This window comes from Galeopterus variegatus, unplaced genomic scaffold (genome assembly GCF_000696425.1).
Source record: "Galeopterus variegatus unplaced genomic scaffold, G_variegatus-3.0.2 Scaffold1152, whole genome shotgun sequence".
NCBI classification, from domain to species: Eukaryota; Metazoa; Chordata; class Mammalia; order Dermoptera; family Cynocephalidae; genus Galeopterus; species Galeopterus variegatus.
The window spans coordinates 24,681-46,102 of NW_007727263.1; the positions used below are offsets into that span (position 1 = coordinate 24,681).

The 21,422-nt window shown below is 40.5% G+C and overlaps 1 protein-coding gene across 1 annotated transcript in view; it reads right to left on the reverse strand.

Annotated features, from left to right (window-relative positions):
• Positions 1 to 6,338: 6,338 nt before the first annotated feature.
• LOC103592449 (BTB/POZ domain-containing protein 9) overlaps positions 6,339 to 21,422 on the reverse strand; it is a 349,068-nt gene continuing 333,984 nt past the window's right edge. Inside the window, exon 9 of the mRNA XM_008575183.1 lies at positions 6,339 to 6,450. Coding sequence (XP_008573405.1) covers positions 6,339 to 6,450 — 112 coding nt within the window. The remainder of the gene's footprint in view (positions 6,451 to 21,422) is intronic.

Below are 21,422 nucleotides of genomic sequence, written 5' to 3' on the forward strand. Positions count from 1 at the left end.
AACCATCACCTCTCCAAGACCACCAAGGATGAAGAAAAAATCCTAAAAGCTTCTACAAAGAAAAACAAATTGCTACAAAGAATAGGAATGAGACTATCAGATTTCTTATCAGCAACATTAGTTGCTAGACAGCAATAAATCCAAGGTTTCAAACTCCTGAAGGAACTGAATTCTATACTCAAGCTATGATTCAGACATTCAAGAATTCAGGAAATTTGCCTTCCACATACCTTTTCTGAAAACAATTACCTACAGATTTATTCTGTGCAATGGCCACGAGCAATACTCTTAACTAAATATTCAGACTCCAAAGACCCAAACAAGGCACACATGGCTTCAGATTCACCCAGGAGAGAGAAAAAGAAACACAACAAGACAGCTGGGCAGCACCATGCATTACTTCCCAGTGGGAGTCCTTGTAGCAGAATACACAACTGTCCATGAGCTATTCTTTTTCGCTTGCAGGTGAGAGCTCAGGTAAGAGTATATACGACTCAACAATGGGCAGGTGTGGGGTCACTTTGGCTTAGAAGCCTCACATTGCAAAAAGAAACTACTATCTCTTCTAACAGCTCCATAAGCATAGATCTCAGAATCACAAGGGACAAGCCCAATTACAAAAGCCATCACACTTAGGGAAGCCCAAAGCTATGGCTTCTGACCAGATCTTTACCAAGCCAGATGCGATTTACCAATCAGGGATAATTTTTATTATGAGCTATGCCATTTAACAACAGAGCTGACATTCCACTTCTATCAGGTTTTCAGGGGAACAGATCTAGAAATGCAACCCGGCTCAAGGTCAGTATCTCATGCAATGAGAAAAAGGTTTTGTTAACCCTTTACCCACTTTCCACAAAAACAAAAAGAAATCCAAAAATCGGTTTTACCAACCTAGATAGAAAAGAAAAAGAAATTTTAGGGTCACAGCTGTAGAGTAGGTGTAGGAAGCAATCTGTTCAAAATTAACCAATGAACAAACACTATGCTTCAGAAGCATCTGTAACAGGAAAAGAGGCAATTAGGAACTTTAGAAAAACGAAAAGCTGGCTAATATGAAGCTATTTAACATGTGAAATAATTCTGAGCACTTGTAAGAAAATCTAATCTATTTGTTCTGAATAATTCTTCTAAGAGGGGCTCAAGTTTAGTAACACAGAATAGCATTTCCCTCACTGTAGATACAACCACTTATTAGATCTGTCATGAACAATGTTTATATAATCGAAATATTATAATGAGTTCTTAGTGGTTTTCTCTTTTCAGGATCAATTTATAGTTAACACATGGAAGATTTAACAATAAGTTATAGAACAAAAATAAGTATCATAAATCTTTACAATGTTATATGGTAGGACAGCTAACAGAAGCTAGAAAGAAAAAAGGGGAAGGAGAGAGGAAAATGTGGGGGTAGTAATTTCTTTATCAATATAGTAGGGAGTTAAGAAATACTGTCTATAACTGATGGATCAAAAATTAGAGGTTATAGTATACTGTTTAATGTTAAAAGATAAATAATAGCAGAACTAAAAAGGAAAATGTTACTAACAAAAATAAGTAGTTATGTGAGCTAAAGTTCTCATTTTTCTATATCAAGAAGTTAATAAAGCTGATAAATTAATAAATAGATGTGTAAAATAGTATTTATAGTTGAGAAGTTACAAAAACCAAAGGGGGAAAAAAAAGGTCAAAAGTAGTTACCTCTCAGGAGTGTAGGATTGGAATGTAAAATTTTACTTTTCACTTATATCCTTCTGTATTGTTTAATTTTCCATGTGCATGTTTTATATTTATAATTTAAAAACTGATGTCAAAAACAGATTTAGAGGACAGCAGAGTAAAGGAATCAACTATGGAAAGTGGGGTCTTTTGAAATAAGGCTAAGAGTACAGGATTAGATTACGTGAAGAGATGTAAAAAGTAATTTTAAAAAATTAGTCAACACAAAAGCAGTGTTATCTACAATAGAAAATGACCCTTTATCCTGAAAGCAAAACAAGAGAAGTTCAAACTATAGCAGAAAGGACTTAGGAGAGCTATAAAGAAAAATATCCTACCCCAGGAGCAGAAAGACAAACAGAAAAACTGGAGAATCTTATTCCCTAGGAATTTTTCAGAGGACAGCAAAAATCTGTGTTCTCATTTCTTGACTATGTAGAATGCTATGAAGAGGCAGAGCTATGATCTTTAAAGATTCTATATAATTTCATTTATAACATGACTCACACTGTTTCAATAAAATACAAGCTACAATTCTTGAAGCTAATAGAATCTTCTCTTGAGGTCTGCTCTGCAGTATATTAGTTAAAAAGGAAAACCTTTCATCTTTTACCATTTGCATGTCTTCTATATTTCTTAAGGCCTAACTTGAAAATAGGAGGTACAATAGATTCAGGTTATGCCTATTAACATAAAATAACCTTTGGTTCCATTGATTCTTAGAGGGTTAACAAGCACTTGCCTTCACGTTACTATTCTTATTCTTCTAATGTATTATTTATTTATTTATTTATTTTTTTGTCTTTTGTCTTTTTCCGTGTCCGGCAACAGATCGCAACCCTCAGTGTTGTCCCCGTACCGGACCGGGGACCGGCAACGAGATTGCAACCCTCGGTGCTGCTCCCGCGCCTCGCTCAGCCAGTGAGCGGGAACTGGTCTGTATGTGGGATCCGAACCCTCGGGCGGGAGCACCGCCGCGCTTCCCAAGCGGCGCACTATCCAGTGCGCCACCGGGCTGGCCCCAATGTATTATTTATTAATTTGTAAAACACATACCTGCTGTAGCATCTAAGTGCTAAAATACAAAGTTAGAAACATATAAATTAATCCGCCAACTAAAGGAAACAAAAGAGAAAAAAGAAAGAAAAAGATGTTGATGGCTTAATGCAAAGCTACTAGGAGAGGATCTAACAAGTGAATGGTTTTTGAATCAAGAAAAAACCCATTTAACTAAATACAAAACCATTACGAGATGTACCTAGTCAATAGTCAGTCAATCAGCTAAAAACCCACATTGTATAGGCACCTTCAACAGGGGGACACAAAAGAAAGAGACGAGGAATCCAGTTTATAACACATGAAATGACAGAGAGGAGGTGGCGGTAACCTGTAAGACATGTAAAAGTTGATGAGCTTTGAGAAAGCAGAGAGTCTGGTCTGGGAGCTGTATACTCAATAAGCAAAGACTCTGGAAAGACAAATGGGTGGTTTTTCATGGGCCTTGGAGGCCTTCCCATTGTATAAAAAGTGTTCTAGGAGTTTGGAAATAAGTTAACCACCTTGCTTCCCTCTTTTCATCATCTAGCTTGGTTTAGCCCTCTTTAGCAGTGCTTTGGGTAGTAGGAGGCAGTCTGATAAAGTGGGAAAAGCCCTGGGTTTAACTCTTAGCTCTGCTAAGAAAAGACAGTTAATCTCTCTGAGGTTCATTTTCTCTTTTATAAAATGAGAACAGTATCCCACACGGGGTCTTGTATTCAGGACAGAATGAGATAAAATATATGAAAGTACTGGAATACTAATTAGGAAATAATTGTTAGTCTTTTTATGCTGCGGCAGAGATGACCACAAGATTTCTGATCCACTATGAAGTGGCTGTCCAGCCAAGAGCTGACTACACTTCCCAGCCACACTAGCATCTAGTGTGGCACTGTGACTAGTCTTGCCAATGTCATGTGAGTGGAAGGGACGTACACTACATCTAGGCCAAGGCTTTTCAGAACCAGGTATACCTTCTTTCTGTCCTTTCCCCATTTACAAACTAGATGCAGATGATGCTGATGAGGGCCTAGATGAGGGCAGAATCACAAAAACGAAATTGCCTGAGTTCCTCAGTCACTTATGAAGAAGAGCCACTTGACAACCTGAAACACCCACACTGACTGTTACATGACTGAGAAACAAACTACTGGGTTAAGCCACTGAAATGCTGAAGCTTATTCGTTACAGTAGCAGGTATTAACCTAACCAACACAAACATGCTATAATAATAGTGGTGATAGTGTCAGACATTGCATCAAATAAGCCATCATTAAATGCAGTTAAGAAATCTTGGCCAAATAAGCACATGAAAAGATGCTTAACATCATTAGCTGACAGGGAAATTCAAGTCAAAACCACAATGATATACCACTTTACTCCCACTAGGATAGTTATGACAAAGAAGATGGACAATAACAAGTGCTGGTGAGAACATGGAGAAATTGGAACCCTTATACATTGCTGGTGGGAATGTAAAATGGTGCCACTGCTGTGGAAAAGTACAGCAGTTCTTCAAAAGTTAAACACAGAGTTACCACGTGACCCAGCAATTCTACTGCTAGTATAAACCCAAAGGAACTGAAAACATATGTTCACACAAAAACTTTTTTTTTTTTTTTGTCTTTTTTCCGTGTCCGGCAACGGATCGCAACCCTCAGTGTTGCCCCCGTACCAGACCGGGTACCGGCAACGGGATCGCAACCCTCGGCGCCGCTCCCGCGCCTCGCTCAGCCAGTGAGCGGGAACCGGTCTGTATGTGGGATCCGAACCCTCGGGCGGGAGCACCGCCGCGCTTCCCAAGTGGGCTCCCGCGCCTCGCTCAGCCAGTGAGCGGGAACCGGTCTGTATGTGGGATCCGAACCCTCGGGCGGGAGCACCGCCGCGCTTCCCAAGTGGGCTCCCGCGCCTCGCTCAGCCAGTGAGCGGGAACCGGTCTGTATGTGGGATCCGAACCCTCGGGCGGGAGCACCGCCGCGCTTCCCAAGTGGCGCACTATCCAGTGCGCCACCGGGCCGGCCCCTCACACAAAAACTTTTACAGGAATGTTCATAGCAGCATTATTCATAATAGCCCCAAAGTGGAAACAACTCAAATGTTTATCATCTGATGAATGGATAAACAAAATATGGTATATCCATACAATGGAATAGTATTCAGCCATAAAAAGAAATGAAATTCTTTTTTTTTTTGTCCTTTTTGAGACTGGCCGCACCGCGCTCAGCCAGTGAGCGCTGTGAGCGCACCGATCATCCTTATATAGGATCCAAACCCGCGGCGGGAGTGCTGCTGCGCTCCCAGCACCGCACTCTCCCGAGTGCACCACGGGCTCGGCCCAAAAGAAATGAAATTCTGATATATGCTACAAAATGGATGACTGTGAGAACATTATGCTAAGTGAAAGAAGCCAAAAACAAAAGGTCACATACTATTTGATTTCATTTATATGAAATGTCCAGAATATGCAAATCCATAGAAACATAAAATAGATTATTGGAGGCTGGGGCTGGGAGAGTTGGAAAGAAATGGGGAGTGACCGCTAATGGGGAAGAGGTTTCTTTTTGGGGTGATGAAAATGTTCTGGACATTAAATAGTAGTGATGGCTGCTCAACTCTGTGAATGAATACACTAAAAACCATTAAATTCTATACTTTAAAAGGGTGAGCTTCAGGGTATATGAATTATAACTCAATTTTTTTTTTTTTTTTGTCTTTTTTCGTGACTGGCAAAGGGATCGCAACCCTTGGTGTGGTGTCACCCACACCGCGCTCAGCCAGTGAGTGCACTGGCCAGTCCTATATAGGATCCAAACCCGCGGCGGGAGCGTCGCTGCGCTCCCAGCGCCGCACTCTCCCAAGTGCGCCACGGGGCCGGCTCTATAACTCAATTTTAAAAAGAAATAGCCATTTGCTCTACCTGGCCTTCCAGAGAATCTGGCTCTACACAAAAGGCACTTAGCTCTTTCCATGTTCCATGATTCTATGCTGGTCAGAACCCAAAGAATCCTTCCTCCTAGCTTCTCCTGCAATGAGGTGAGCTCATACCCCAATGCCATATGCATTAAATACCTCCGTTTGCCTATGGAGAATGTATGGTACAAGGCTTTCTTTAGTTTAGGCAACAGCGTAGCTAACACTGAGATGAGATCAATATTTAAAGCTACCCCTGAAATGATATGAGGGTAGGGAGTAGGATAGAGCCCCAGAATAACTACTAAGGTGTATATCACTTCAGAAAAATTCTCTAAGGAATAAAAAAATCCTAAAGGGATACTATGGGATGTGGGGGGAGGGCCTGAGAGAGTACTGCATAAGGAAAATATCTTTTTCCCCCTGTTTAGGTACATATATCATTTTGAAAAGTTTGAGTCAAGTTCAAACCACAAGATAGAGCTTGTTTGGTCACATCAAGTAAATTCTCATATAAGTACTTAATAGTCAAAACTGAAGTAAAGGATCATTGCAATGTTTTCAACCTCCAAATAAGAATATAATTTGGTGATTCCATGATTTTTTATTAGAACCCCTGAACCCATCAGAAATACTGTCTTTTCCACTGGAATAAATTCTAGAAAAGACACAACTTACTTGCAGGAGACTTTAGTTCTATCAGCGACCATGGTCCACTGTTGCTGGTTGGTAGAAACCTCAACGTAGTAGCTATAGCTTCGATCATCACAGTCCCAAAGTAATAACCTGAACAAAGGGAAAAACAGGATTGCTGTAAATGTTCTAACTGGCTGTTTCCTTGGGCTGTAGGCATAGGGGAATGTATGTCTACTATCTCCCTCCCATAGGCCTCCTTTGTCCCACCACACTTCCAGGACTGGAGAAAGAAAGAGAATCCCAAGAAAAAAGGAAAAGAATAGGTGCAGTCTGCAGAGAGAGGCTTGTCTTTTCAGAAGTTTATTTCATAAGTCACCCAATCCTAGGGCAGCCTGTGTCTCCCTAGTGCCAAAGTTCTCCAGATTGGCTTAGGAGGAGGAGATGGCCCTAAATCGTCCTTCCTGCTTCTTCAAGCTGTCATTTCCAGTTGACTTGGCTGACCAAAGTTCACATCCTTGAGACCACTGCTCAAGGGGGAATCTGTACTTTCTAATTGCTGATAACCAGCATGCCCTCATGACCATTATTACCATGTTTTAGGTTCCTTCTCATTCTCACCAGAATTTTTGCATAGCTTTGGTAAGATCACCTGATTTGGAGATACAGGCAAACATATTCATTAGTAAAACTTTCTTAGTCATTATTTAGAAATTAATTATCTTGGTCCTATTTTTCTTATTCCCCTTTTCTGCCCAGATAAAAACCTAAGCATTAACTGTATGATTCCATTTACATGAAGCTCGAATCAGACAAAATTTATCTGTTGGAGGCAGGAATCAGAGTAGAGATTGCCTCTGGGGTAGATATCGATTGGGAAAGAGTATAAGAGAACCTTCTAGAATGCTGGAAATGTACTAATTTTGATCTGAGTGGTAGTTACACAGGTATGGATGCATGTAAATATTTATCGAGCTATATGCAAAAGATCTGTGCACTCTATGTGCATTATTCCTTGATTCAAAAAATAAGAATTATTGCAATGCTCAGAATCTGAAGATCAGCATTTTGCTTCTGACAGTGTCACATGGGAGATAAATCATTGTTTTCTATGATTTCAGCCTTAAAAGTCCTTCCCATACAAAATACGTATCTTATTATTTTATAGTTGGTCATGTGTGTTTGCTTCCTCTACCAGCTGGAATAGACAGCTCATTGGAGGCAGTGCCTATGTCAAACTGATTTTTCTACCCCCAGTACTTGGCACAGCGTACAGTTTACACTCAGTGAATGTTTGCTGAATAAATACGTTCCTTGTAACAACTGCAATAATAATGGTCATGACAGCCAACGTTTAGTTAATGTTTACTGTGTATCAGACAGTGTTAAGTGCTCTATACAATTTATCTTATTAAATCCTTCTAAATAGTCTCTTAGCAAGCACTATTATTCTCATCAAATTACAGATATTGAAAGTGAGGGTTAAAGCTTTTAAGTAATTTGTCTAAATTCATACAGTTAGTGAGTGGTGGATATAGGGCTCCAATATGGTATCCTGACCCAAAGCCCACTTCTGTAAACCTGCTGTTTCCTTTACTCCACTAACTTTCTGAAGTACCCTCATATGTATCTGGGTCATAATTTACAACTCGTAACTTATCACTCTATAAAAGTAGTTCATGCTAGTTTCCTTTAATCTTGCAGTTATAATCAATGAAAATCCTTTGCACAAGTTCAGTTTAGTGTCACCTATAAAGCTATTATTGAGGATTAGGATTGCTCCTGTGTTCCCCTTTCCCTTTCCTTGTTTTCAATTGTAATTCTGTTTACTATCAATGACTAGAACCCACACTATCTAATATTTTAAAATTCATCTTTAAGTAGAGAAAACTGTTAAAAACTTTTGGAAAGCATAAACAGATCATACCTACTGATTCCCTTTAATTCACCTGAGTATTTAATCTCTCAAAGTACTCTTGAACGAATCAGAAAAAATTTCACCCCATTGTTCTTAAGTTTCCAATAATTCTACCCTTAGATTATGCCAATTTGCCTAATAAGTGAATAATTTCCTCCATTAGTCATTTCCTAGAATATTATTCTAGTCTCTCAGCACTTTTATGCAGTTAGCCTGTGCTAACTTACATTTATTCTGAGTAATTTTTAAATGTAGTTTTTGCTTCTATGTTTGGATCTCATTCTGATTATAAAACTTTTAGAAAGACCTTTAATCTTTCTCTTTTTGAAAATGCTACTCAAACATGTAGGCTCACTGTTCATGATGTATGTTCCACATATGTTCTGGGCTGATATAATCCATAACTCTGTAAGAGTAGATTAAAACTAGGTAAAAAGCTTCAAGTTAATCATTCTCTTCATTTAACAGCTCTGGTATCAGGTTTGTTCAGAGACAATGTTGAGGCTCTTTTCCTCAATGGGATTTTGGATTATTTATAGAGAGCCAGGTTTATCATAAACCCTACCCTTCTAGATAATCGTGAGTTAGCTTCTATAGAGTGTCCAAAGGAAAACCATCAGTCCCTTTTGGGACAGTACCTAACCAGATCTCAAAATATTTCACGGAAAAAGACTACTTTGAGGATATGAAATACAGAGAAGATATAAAAGGAAGACCAATTATTAGTATCATAAATATTCTAGTAGAGTTCTTGGAGTCAGAGCATATTAGAAGAATTCTTAAAGTTGTGCATGTCATGCCCTATAAGTAGCTTATTCTATAAAGTTCTCCAATTTGTTTCAAAGTGAACTGTTATTTTTAAATGAATAGCATCTCTAATTATAGGGTTTTGTTTTTTTGTTCTTTTTGACAGCTGGCCAGTATAGGGATCGAACCTTGGACCTTGGTGCTATCAGCACCATGCTTTAACCAAGTGATCTAACCAGTCAGGCCCGAGGAACTGTTTAATCACATAAACATAGTGCATATTGTTTGTAATTTGCTTCTTTTGCTTAATAGTCTATTATGAATACCTTTTTGCATCATCAAATATTCTTCTACATCATTTGTACTGACTTCATAGTATATTTCCATAGTTTATTTAATAAGTCTTATTACTGGACACTTATTATTTTTTTTTTTTTTTGTCTTTTTTCGTGTCCGGCAACGGATCGCAACCCTCAGTGTCACGCCCGCACCGGACCGGGACCAGCAACGGGATCGCAACCCTTGGTGTTGGGTCCGCCCCTCGCTCAGCCAGTGAGCGGGAACCGGTCTGTATGTGGGATCCGAACCCTTGGTGGGAGCGCCGCTGCGCTCCCAAGCGGCGCACTGTAGCAGTGCGCCACTGGGCCGGCCCATTACTGGACACTTAGATGGTTGATAATATTCACTGTTATGAAACTCAATGATGAACATTCTTAGCTAAATCTATGATTACTGCCTTTGAAAGTTTCTGTAAGTGAAATTCCTACACTAGGGCATGTAAACATTTTAAAGCTTTGATATGTATTACAAAATAACTATATACTTCTCCTTCCCCAACCCCAAACAAAAGCTAATATCAATTTATACTCATACTATCTGAAGTATATAACAAATGCCTATTTCTGTGCATAATCACCAATACTGTATATTATGTTTAAAATATTAATTTGAGAGATGAAATATATCTCATTAATTTGCAGTTTTTTGCTTATCATTGAACTTGAACATTTTGTACATTTTCTACTTACATTTATGCTTTTAATAACTTACAAAATGTCCTCTATATTTAAAGGATATTAATCCATTGCCTATCATAGTCTGCATGTTGAAGATATTAATTTTTATTAGCTTAGTCTATCGATCTTTACCTCAATAATTTCTCCCTGCCTAAGTTCTTTTTTTCTGAACAGCATCCAAGTGCACATACTGGTTGACACATCTCCTCTCTATTCCTCTATTAGGGGTCCCTGGGGAATGGAAATGTGGCATCATGGTGACTCCTGAGTGGAAAAAGGACACTGCTGGATCTCAGTTTATCAAGCCTAGGGCTCAGACTCACCTACGTTGTGGAGTTTTTAAGAGGGATTTTAATTCATGAGCCAGGACATTTATTTGCTTGGAATTTAAGGCTTAGCCAGGGATGAAAATCCCTTTGTTGATTCGACTGAAAAAAGCCAAGTGCAGCTTGAGGATACTAAAGGAAAAATTGTTTCAATCTCTCTTTTTCCATGGAGAGAAATTTTATTGTAATAAAGTACCACAGAAAAACCCACCAACTCCCTTCACTTCTTTCCCTGCCTGCAAAGTCTGTTCTTATGTTTCTGTACTGGCAACAACATAGAGATATTCCTGACTTGTAATCTGGCTGAGAATGTTTGCAGTGAGCTCACCAAGGACAGATACACTCCCTATGACCTTCACTGAGATGAATTCCTTAAACATACCCCACATGCATCCACCACACAACACCACCCAAACATTAGAAGGCATTTTCAAAAGAGGCTGAATAAAGGAAGCCGCTCGGCCAAGATCTTTTGATGCGGATCAGGTCTGTGTTTAGCTGTTGCCACAAACCTCTCTACCTAATGAGCACTCCATGAATGCCTGGTGACATTAAATGTTGTTTCCTCCATCTTCCCTTATTCTCATTGTGGAGTTTCCCTAAAAGCAGCGAAATGCTGTTTTTTAAAAAAATTGATTAGCAGATGTGATTTTGCTTACATCTTCCATAAATGATCTGCCTGGCTGCATACCATTGATTATCAGGGGTTCAGTTTACAGCAACTAATTGCTCTCCTTGCTGGTGTTTTGATACAAAATTCAATAGTGAATATGTTTTCAAAACTCTTGTCTTTGTGGCTTGAGTCAGAAGTGACTGGAGGCAAACCCAGTGGACTTTTTCCCTTCTTTAAAATAATTGCTCTCTCATCAGTCTGTGAAGAAAGTTTCCAAATTGTAGCATTCTAATTGGAAAGTCTGCATTATGCATGCGATGACAAACTATGTTGTGCTGAATGGCATTTTTTTCATCCTTTTCTTAGGGGATTAATTCTGTGCCAGATTGTGAACAATGGCTGAGGTAGAACAGTTGAGATCAACAGCTTCTCCAGTGAACTGGTACCTTTTAGACCAGGAGCAAGTGCCTGTTTTGCCTGTTTCTAACTGCCCATCTTGTGGGAGACTACACTGGAAGACCTGGGGCCACACTGTTGATGTTGCTAAGAATTTTCTCATTTGGATGAAAACTAAAGAAAGATCAACTGCCAGGATATTAGTTAAAGTCAAAGATATTCCTGAATTCAAAAATTTATACAGACTATTCTTTGTTAAAGATCCATTAAGTTCTTCAGAAATAATTGCCTTCCATTCAACAATTCAAAAAATATTTACCAAGTACCAACTAAGTAACATTAGGCAAGGCACTTATCTTACTTATACTTCAGTTTCATCCCTGTGAAATTAAATGTCTAGACTTGATGATTTCTGAGGGCTCTTCTAGTTCTAACATTTTATAATTCTCTGCTATAGCATATGCAGCAGCAGATTTTTTGGTATGTCTGTACATTACTCGGTAACTCCTCTCTTTGAGAACTGTTTGCAGCCCCACCTCAAGGTGGATGTGGGAGGTTCCTGAGCTCAGTTTTTGTCCTGTAGACCCAAAGGCATCCTAGAAAGCCACATGACCCATGCTGGGTAATCAGATTTCCTTTCTCAAAAATTTAGAATTATGTAAGATTCTAGCTTAATTGGCCCTGTTCACTTAAAATGAGATGAAAAGGCAGGCATTCTGGGGTGATTCATTGTAGGCACAAAGAAGCAAAGAAAGCCATCTGCAGCTAGAAGCAGAGATGACAGATGGTGTGGCCAAGAGAGGGCTGCTGGGGCTCCTGACACATTCCAACATCTGGTTTTAGTCCCTATGAGAGCCATCAGAGTTTCTGCCCGAGTATTCCATGAGAAATCTCCCAATCACTTAAAGTCACTATTTATGACTTAAGCCATCTTTACTTGGTTTCTGTTGCTTGGAACCAAAAGGGCCTAGAATAAACTCCTAGCAGAGTACACGAGACAGAAAAGGTACTCCACAAGGAGTAGATGTTGTGGTAATGAGGATGGCAGTGCCACTATGGTGGCTGCAGGGCCAGAGGGACAATGAAGTAAAGAACAGGATGGTGGGAAAGCTCCCTCCGGATGGCCATCTTTTCATTCAAGCATGAAAGAAGATAGTTTGCAGAAGCCAAGAGTCCTGCGACAAGATGACAAGGCAAAACAGGCTTTGGAACTAACTCAGTGGGGTCAGCAAAGCTTCAGGAAGGGGCCTTGCAAAGATGGAACAATCAGCATAGTTTATAACTCTCCTCCGCAGTGGTGCCCGGAGTGCTGTTGATGGTGACAAGAAGGATATAATGCAGGGTCAAGGACAGATGGGCTGGAAAAAGTGCTGACCACTTCTGGGCTGCTGAGGAGGTAAGTGGGGTCAGAGAGGGCAGATTAACTTTCAAAACAGAGAGGGACTGGAGGTTATGACACAGAAGGACAGATGCAACAGCCGGCAAGGTGAGGGAGAAAGGTAAGAAGTTGTAGTCACGAAAGGAAACAGTGCTTTCCCCTCACTCTTCTGAAGGAGAAGCAGGGAGACAAACGCCACGTCCAAGCTTCCAGAAGGAACTGATACAGGTTCAGAGAAACAACTTTACTGGTGAGAAACCAGGATTTTCCCAACATGAGAGGGCTCTTTATTGTCTGCTGTCACAGGGTTCAATTATGTAGCTTCATCCCCAGATGGGGAGCAAGGTCCAGCTGAGAAGAGCCATGGGAGGACTGCAAGTCCAAAATGAGATTCTCTGAAGGAGACTAGAGCCAAGCAACAATGTTTTATCAGAACTGCGTGAAGCAGACAGGTGGCTGTCCTGCAGATTCCAGACATGAGAACTCCCGAGGAGCTGCCACCACGGGGGCCCTGCTTCTAAGTGGGCCACAGCCTCTCAGGGCAAAGGGGATACCAGGCTTCTTCTAATAGCAGGAGGAGAGAAATTCAGGCTGCTCACCAGATGGAATGGGTTCTTGGGAAATACATTAGTCAGAGGACATCAGAGAGTCTGTGTACTGTCTGATATTGTTTAATCCCTCACATCTGGTGCGTGGAGGGTGATTTCTCTAAGAGAGGAAGAAACAATGGCACTGGTTAATAATATTCTTTTGTGGCTGGCCAAGGAAAAGGCAAGCACAAGCTCTTGGTTGTCTGGAACATGTAGTTTCTGTGTTTAGTCACTGAAGCCGCAGGATGGAAAAAAGCAAGAAGGTAGCAAAGTATACACCTTAGCTCCACTGTGTAGGCTGGCTCATTGAGAAAGGAGCAAATAAAAGGAGTTTCCTCACCTGTCAAATCTTAACTTGGATACAGTATAATCCAGGTAAGTTATTTGAAAGTGGAGAAATATCAATGAGAATATGCCTGAAGGATATAACTATGGATAGCTAGATTTGGCAAAACTTTTTAAAATTCTGAGACAATACAAAACTATCAACTTTTAACACCTAATTGAGACCATCTTTTCACTCCCTGGAGGGATTAAGTTTTTAATTTCAAGTTTTAGGTGATAACATAAAAGCTAACACCATACTACCAAATAGCATGGCTGCCACTGTAATATTCAACAGAGACCGAGTGTGGAATGAACAGTGAACAACTAATCATAATCCCACCTTGCATTCACACAGACCTCACTGGTTGCAAAATGTTTTTGCATACATTATTACATTTGGGGGGAAAAACAACTTATAATTAGCACATTTCCTGCTTTCAATGAAATCTATTTTCCTAAGTTCCTTGGTTTCTTACATGGGCTAAACACTGCCCAAGCAATCTTTTACAGATTATTCAATCACTTGGCCTAGGCTTAAGGTCTAGATTTCATACTACACAGTCCAATTTGGTGAAAATTCTTTCATTTTATGTTTTCAGTGTGGGTATATGAGAAAATTTTGTCCAGGCCAAACAGCCCTTGGGAAAAAAGGCAGTTTTCTTATATTTTTGAAAGTGACTCTTTCCAATACAGCCCCTTCCTTAAGCAAGATGTTGGCATCAAATATATTGGGAACCGTTCAAATGGTCTTGTGATATTTTAAAAGGTGAAGTCTCATTACGTTACAGAGCATTTGGGCAGCAACACACTAAGCAGGTATGCAGCCTTTACAGATCTTTCCCTGTGTTTAAATTTGGCATCAATTCCCCTCTCCGCAGCAAGGCCATCTGCCTTGATCCCATCGGCTTCCTCATCATGACAAGTATGCACAATCAGTGAGATGGGACTGTTTTGGCTCACCAGCAAGATCAGAAAAGGATGTGCAAGAGGCAGAAATGGCGAGGTCCTGCCCAGACCACAGGGCTTAGCTCCCTAGGTATCAAGTCCAGCTCACTTTTAGCTACATTTGTTAAGAAGGCTATTAGGGGCTGTTGGGATTTTAAAAGGCCAGAATCAGTTTTTTTTCTTTTAACAGCTGAAGGCAATAAGCATTTGTGTGAGCTTTTCTGCTCCCTGTCCTCAATTCTATGAAATTGTTAGGAGGGTGAGAACAACACACAGACATGTCAAAGAGCTCAGAACTCACTAAAGTATAAGCTAAGGGTTAGGGATTTTACTTTCTGGGTCTTTGCTTAACATTTATGATTCCTGTCGAACAAAATGGCCCCAGTGTGGGCCTTTACCCAATAGGTGGGGGAGTAGAGTCACCTGGCTCCAGGTGACTGCATAACACCTCCCTTCAGCTTTCAGCACCAAGACTGGTCAGGAGGAATCACCTGACCATGCTTCTAGAGTGTAGGGACCATGTGTGGCTAATGGTCTTGATATTCCTCATGGTCCCTAGCACAATGCTTTACAGATCATAAGCTCTACTGAGTTAAACTGAAGGAGACATGGAGAGCAGGACAGGAGCGCATGATGGAAAGAGGAGCAGGAACCACAGATAAATCACCCTTCTCACAAAACCCAGGTAGCTCATCCCAGTACAGAACCTTCAAGGCTCCATGGACTGAATTATGTTCCAATCTGAAAACAAACCCCTCATCCCCAAGCCAGTCCTCCACCCCTAGCCCCCACACCATTTTGGAGAGTCTCACATAAAAGATAATTTATGAAAAATATCAACTCTGACTGCTATTTTATCTCTTGAGCTTATTCTTCTGCCCCTCCTCTGAGCACATGCTAATATGTGCCTACATGAACACAGCCTACAAAGCACCAAGAAGCAGAGCCAACAGAAATTTAATAAGCGCCTTTCTATTCCCTTGGGTCAAGCTTTCACAGGAATCTGTGTCTGTGGGAGAACTCACAATTTAGCTACAGGCAGATCTTTGTATTCTCTCAACCTGGTGATAAAGGGAGATAATGGAAGGGCAAAACAAGGTGGGAAGGCTCCTCTCTAAATATCACAGCAAGAGAACATTCCAGCAGGGATGAACTACAAGGCAAAACTCTTCCTATTCAATCATGTAATCTCTCTACTTCTGTTCTTACTCAGTCTCTTCTTTGGTCTCTCGGGTACTATTTTCCCACACTTCTTTCTCTTTCTTATCAGCCTGACCTTTTCTCCAGGGTCAAATCTGGGTTTCAACCTTTGCTCCAGCTTTGAATCATCTTCTTTTCCCCACAGGGCACACTCTACAAAGTCCTAAGCTCTTGCTGAAAATGGTTTTAAACCACTTGTCCATCAGTTCAGACCCTTACCCTCCTCCAGTGGCACCTCTTCTGCAAGCTGTTGCCCAGTCCTCCCTTGTGTCCTCTCTCTACTGAACTACTACTGCCTTCCTCCCACTGTATTCCCAGCTCTGGCATTCATTCTCGTAGACACCGTACAATGAAAATCAGTGTGTCTGTCTATCTCTCTCTCATATCTACTTGGTCTTCAGTTTTCTCCTTGTAAGTCCCTTCTCTAATAAACTTCCTTCATGAAATCTTTTGTAAAGGCTTTCGCATGAAAACAACCACCCTCTAAAACAAAAATAAAACTGTAATAAGTTGCCAGTGCTATAAAATTTAAACAATTAATGTAGATTATTCTGTTTGAAGGATGAAATGTCCGATAAATCATAATTCTCCATGTGGTACATGCCTTACCATTAAAATAAAGACAACAGTAATGAGAATAATAATAGTAACATCTTCTCCCCCAGTATATAAAGGTGAAAATCCTAACTACTAACTACAAGTTCTGTGTGATAAATCTTTTGAAGAATGGTAAGAAGTCAGAAAAAAAGCAATATTTCATGTAATTTCTTGTAACAGCTAGAGGAAAAAATGGCTAATTAAGTTTTTCAATAGAATTCTTTTGATCACTGGCCACTCAGTAGTTTTCTTGATCCAGGTCTTCAAAGCTGGGATCATAAGTTTTAATTCAAACATCTTCAGCTGAATGTTAATAACTTTAACTTTCCTAACTGCTAAACAGCTATAATTAAACCAAACTGGTGTGAGTTACAGGACCAAAGCCTAAATGAACAGGTGCCATTTTTTGTTGTTGTTCTGGAATTGCCTATGCCATTCCCCCCAGAGTGGGAGGCCCAGGCACAGGCTCCACACAGGGAGGGGTCGTGGTTCTCCCCACTGCTGCACAAGATGTGAGGATGTAGTTTTTGTCTCATGAATACTCACCACAATTGCAGAGTAGCTTCCCCCTCCCTCCCACATTTGTTTGGCTGAAGGATGCTCAGACAAGAGAAAAGCACTCTCTTTGGAATGCATTCTGCAAGAGCTTCCTTTCTAGAAACAACCCTCCCAGGTGCTGACATGAATATTCACTAGAGTGTACTGGGCACAGGGGCCAGTCTCTGTGCCATTTACGCTAATCCTTCAAAATGTATTCCAGGCAAGCTACCAGGGTAAACTCCCATGCAGAAACTAGGCTTTCCAGTGATGGATACTGGATGGTAGAAAGAAGGAAACCTGAGTGAAGGAGGCAGAGATGAATAAATCACTCCTACCTACCTAATGCCCTGCTGCAGTTAGATTTTGCCACATTGACTCAAGCACAGCGTGAGGCTTTATTAGAATACTGCACTCTGTGAATTAAACTCTTTCTTTTGTTCAGCTGGCTCACCCTTCCTCATCAAGAACAACAAATATTTATCTACCCTATGTTCCATAACCCTATCTGCTGGACCCCTTTTTACTTTCTTCTTATTTTGGCTGATGGGACCTACATGGGCATCTTGAGAACACAATGCACGCACACAGACACCCTCCACACCCCTTTGTGGTACTGCCCTGACTCACATTCAGAAAGATATAGACAAAAAAGATTAGGAACTTTCACAAGCCAGGGAAGGAATCATGCCCAGTGTTTGTGAGATCGCAGATGTCTTGGGATCCTCCCACTCGGGCAACGAGTCTGGGTCATACATGAGACTTGGGACAATCAACAGTCAAGTGTCAGGGGCTGGGAAAGATCCTGGAGGTAACCTCTAAGCAGCTGGTGCTGAAACTGTATGCACATTCTGCACCTTAATAGCTTGGGGACGTTAAGGAGCTTGGGGGCTCCTAGCAGCCCAAGGGAAGAGGGACCATGAGCAGGTAAGAAGAAAATAGTGAGGCTTCAAGCTATCTCCTTAGCCCATTTCAGCCATGAAGGGCTCCACTGATCTCCTTAAGTCTCTGATGCACACAAGGATATTCTGAGGCAACGAGTAGCAGTGGTATCAGACGGGAGACAGGAGTCCCAACTTTGCCTCTGTCTTGCTTTTTGCAACATGCCCTCTCAGATTTATAATCTGTTAAAATGGGGGGGGGGTGCAGGGGGAGAGAAGCAGATGCATTTTAATTTAGATGATTTGTGGTTTCTCTTTTTCTTAATCTATTTTTTCCTTTTATTTTTTTTATTTTTTATTTTTATTTTTTGTCTTTTATCTTTTTCCGTGTCCGGCAACGGATCACAACCCTCAGTGTTGCCCCCGTACCGGACCGGGGACCGGCAACGGGATCGCAACCCTCGGTGCTGCTCCTGCGCCTCGCTCAGCCAGTGAGCGGGAACCGGTCCGTATGTGGGATCCGAACCCTCGGACGGGAGCGCCGCCGCGCTTCCCAAATGTCGCACTTATCCAGTGCACCACCGGGCCGGCCCTATTTTTTCCTTTTAAATACAAAGTGATATATGATAAATCCCTTGGTACTTTTTAATGTATTATAAAAAAAAATTATACTAATTGCAAAATATATAAACCAATATTTTCAAAAATATTCTTTAGTAGTTCCTTTTAAATACAAAGTGATATATGATAAATCCCTTGGTACTTTTTAATGTATTATAAAAAAAATTATACTAATTGCAAAATATATAAACCAATATTTTCAAAAATATTCTTTAGTAGCAGAACCTCTTTTACAAACAACATCTTGGAAGAATCTCAATATCTAAAACAGATAAAAATAGAATGACTCCACAGAGGTCAGAGTTGGGGATGAAGCCTCACCTGCCAGGAATTCCTATTTGCCCCTCCTGTGGCAGCCCACAAGGCTCATTCCCCCACAGAACACAGTAGGAACACTACTGGGTCATGGTATGTAACTTGTCCCCAAACTAACTGCTGATTTTCAGTACTCTTTTAATAGCAGGCTTATAAGTATTATTACTCACATTTTTTGAAACAGAGAAAGGCAATGAACTTCCCCAACTCCACTTTTACCTATATGGGCCAGAGATATTAGTGAGAAAATGAGCTGAATAGATTAAGCATTGGTAATCTATGCCACATAGATGACTGTTTTCGTAAATTAAGTTTTAATGGAACATAGCCAAGTCCACTCAGCAGACTTGAGTAGCTGCAACAGAGACTGTATGGCCTGCAAAGCCTAAAATATCTACTACCTGTCCCTTTAAAAAAAGTTTTCCAACACTGGGAAAAAGCAGAAAACCAAAGTTATTCTTATTGAGCAGTAAAGAGTTATGGCACTAAGGTAAGAAATAAAGGTACAATTTAAACTAAGGCTGAGCTTAGCCTAGAAATGTCTACAATCTCTTCTGTGTTTCAATAGATTTTAATGTAGCAAATTCCCCATGGAGTTTTTAGATTCTGCCATAGTCATAATCCCATCTTTGTTATTGTGACAACTGTACTGACAATTCTTGGCTTGCCTTTCACCCCCAAATTTCTGGTATTTCTCCTAAGAGAAAGAACTAGAAAGGAAGTAGGACAAAAGGAAAAAGAAGCTCCAATTAAAAATGAAAACCATTTCCCAAACACTCCTTATTCCCTGGACTGATAATACATCCAGGAGCTACATTCTCAAATTAAAGATGTTCATAGGGGGTAGTCATTGGCCACCGACCTCCAGATTCCTACTAAAGGGACAGAAGTAGTAGAGTAACGTGAAGAAGTTACAGAGATGTTTAAAATCAATAAACAATATGCCCCACCCACCCCCCGCCAAAAAGTTATATAGTCATTGATAAGGTAGTTAATTTGACAGCAGTAAAATAAGAATGTATCGGTTATAGAGGAAGATGGCACCACAGACTAAACCATACCAATTAAGGAGACACTGTTGAGTTGCTTGTTGGTTACCAGGTGAAAATGGATTTGTGTAGGTCTATCCCCTTGCCATCTCTCCAGCTCTGTCTATTGTGATTATAAAAAAGCACTTTACAAGATAGCTGGCCAGGGCTGTCTGTACTACAGAACAATAAAAACCTTACAGTACTTGGCGTTTTAACAGAACTACTCATTTAAAATCTTTAATGAAACCAATTTTAAATGCATGACTCTGTTTAACATGCTCTTTCCAAGTAGATCCAACTAATCACCATAAATTCTCCACTTGTCTCTAATATAATCACGATAAAGCCATTTTTCTGTTTTACTAGGACGGCTGTTAATCAACATGATATTATTTATCTGGTTACCACCAATTCTCAAACAATTCTCTATAGATAATGCTGTTATTTCCAACAGAGTTACTATGGACTTTCTAATAAAGACAATGCTTGATTATATATGCTTCATTATTTCTTTAAATTCAGAGAAGAAATGAATACACAAGGGTTAGATGTCAGAAGAACTGATGACAGCTGGTACTGGACATGAGGGGGCAATTAAATGGCATATGCCTAAGGGACTTAGGAACAAGAGCTATCACCCTAGACCCCAGTCACCCTTTTCCACAAGGTTCTTGCGATAAGTAGATGCCAAGGAAAGTTCCAGCAAATGAGAAGTAAGGGGACACTTCACTGCTAAAGTAAATAGAATAAGTAGTAGTAGTAGAGTTTTTGGCCCCAAACCCTAATGTAAAGGGCACAGAACACGGAGCACTCCCTATTCCCAAGCTGGATATGCCTGAACAGTTTCAAACCAAAGCAAGCCAGAGGGCCTGCTCTGTCCCTTCTTCAACATCCAAAACTTATTCTTGGTTCTTACCACTACAATTTAAGGAAGGACCAAGCCAATATGCACTCTAGTACCACAAAAACAGAGTGAATATGGGAGGAGATATCATTGTTCCCACTGCCTAGCACTGAGCTGTCCCTAGGCTGGGGCAGTAATCTTACCCTCATTGTCTTAAAAAAGAGAAATTAAGAGTATCCAAGGAGAGAAAAAGATGGGTCTGTTTACCACCTTATTCTGAGAGAAAAGAGTGGAGAGAGCTGGGGGGAGGCAGAAACAAGCGGAAGCGTGGGAAGGCAGGGCCTCCTCTAAGCAGGAATGGTCCTGGCTCATGCTACTTAGGGCCCGGTGGGAAACCAGAGACACAAGAAGTGAATCCATCAAACTTTTGCCCAGGTTGAGCCCTGCAAGTTCACCAATCTGATTAGGATCAACCTTGTAAAGTAACTAAATGCTTTTACCACCACCAACATTTTAGGGAGGAGTGAAGACAGATGTAGGGGAAGGCACAAAGAAATGGAGGAAGGAGAAGCAGAGGGTATCTGAATTTCTTCTCCTTAGATTTAAAATCATGGTATTGCTATAATTACCCTCTCACTGACTGTACTTCTCATTTCAAATACCCCCGAAGCCAGAAATACTCACTGTAATCCTACAGAAAAACTCACTACATTATCCAAGAAGTTAGAGAAAGAAAAGACTAGAGATAGTATGACAGTCATTGCCCATATCCCCTTTGAAAGTCAGAAGTCTTTTTATGTATCATGTCATTCCAGGGTAGATGTACATGACTTTTCTTTAACT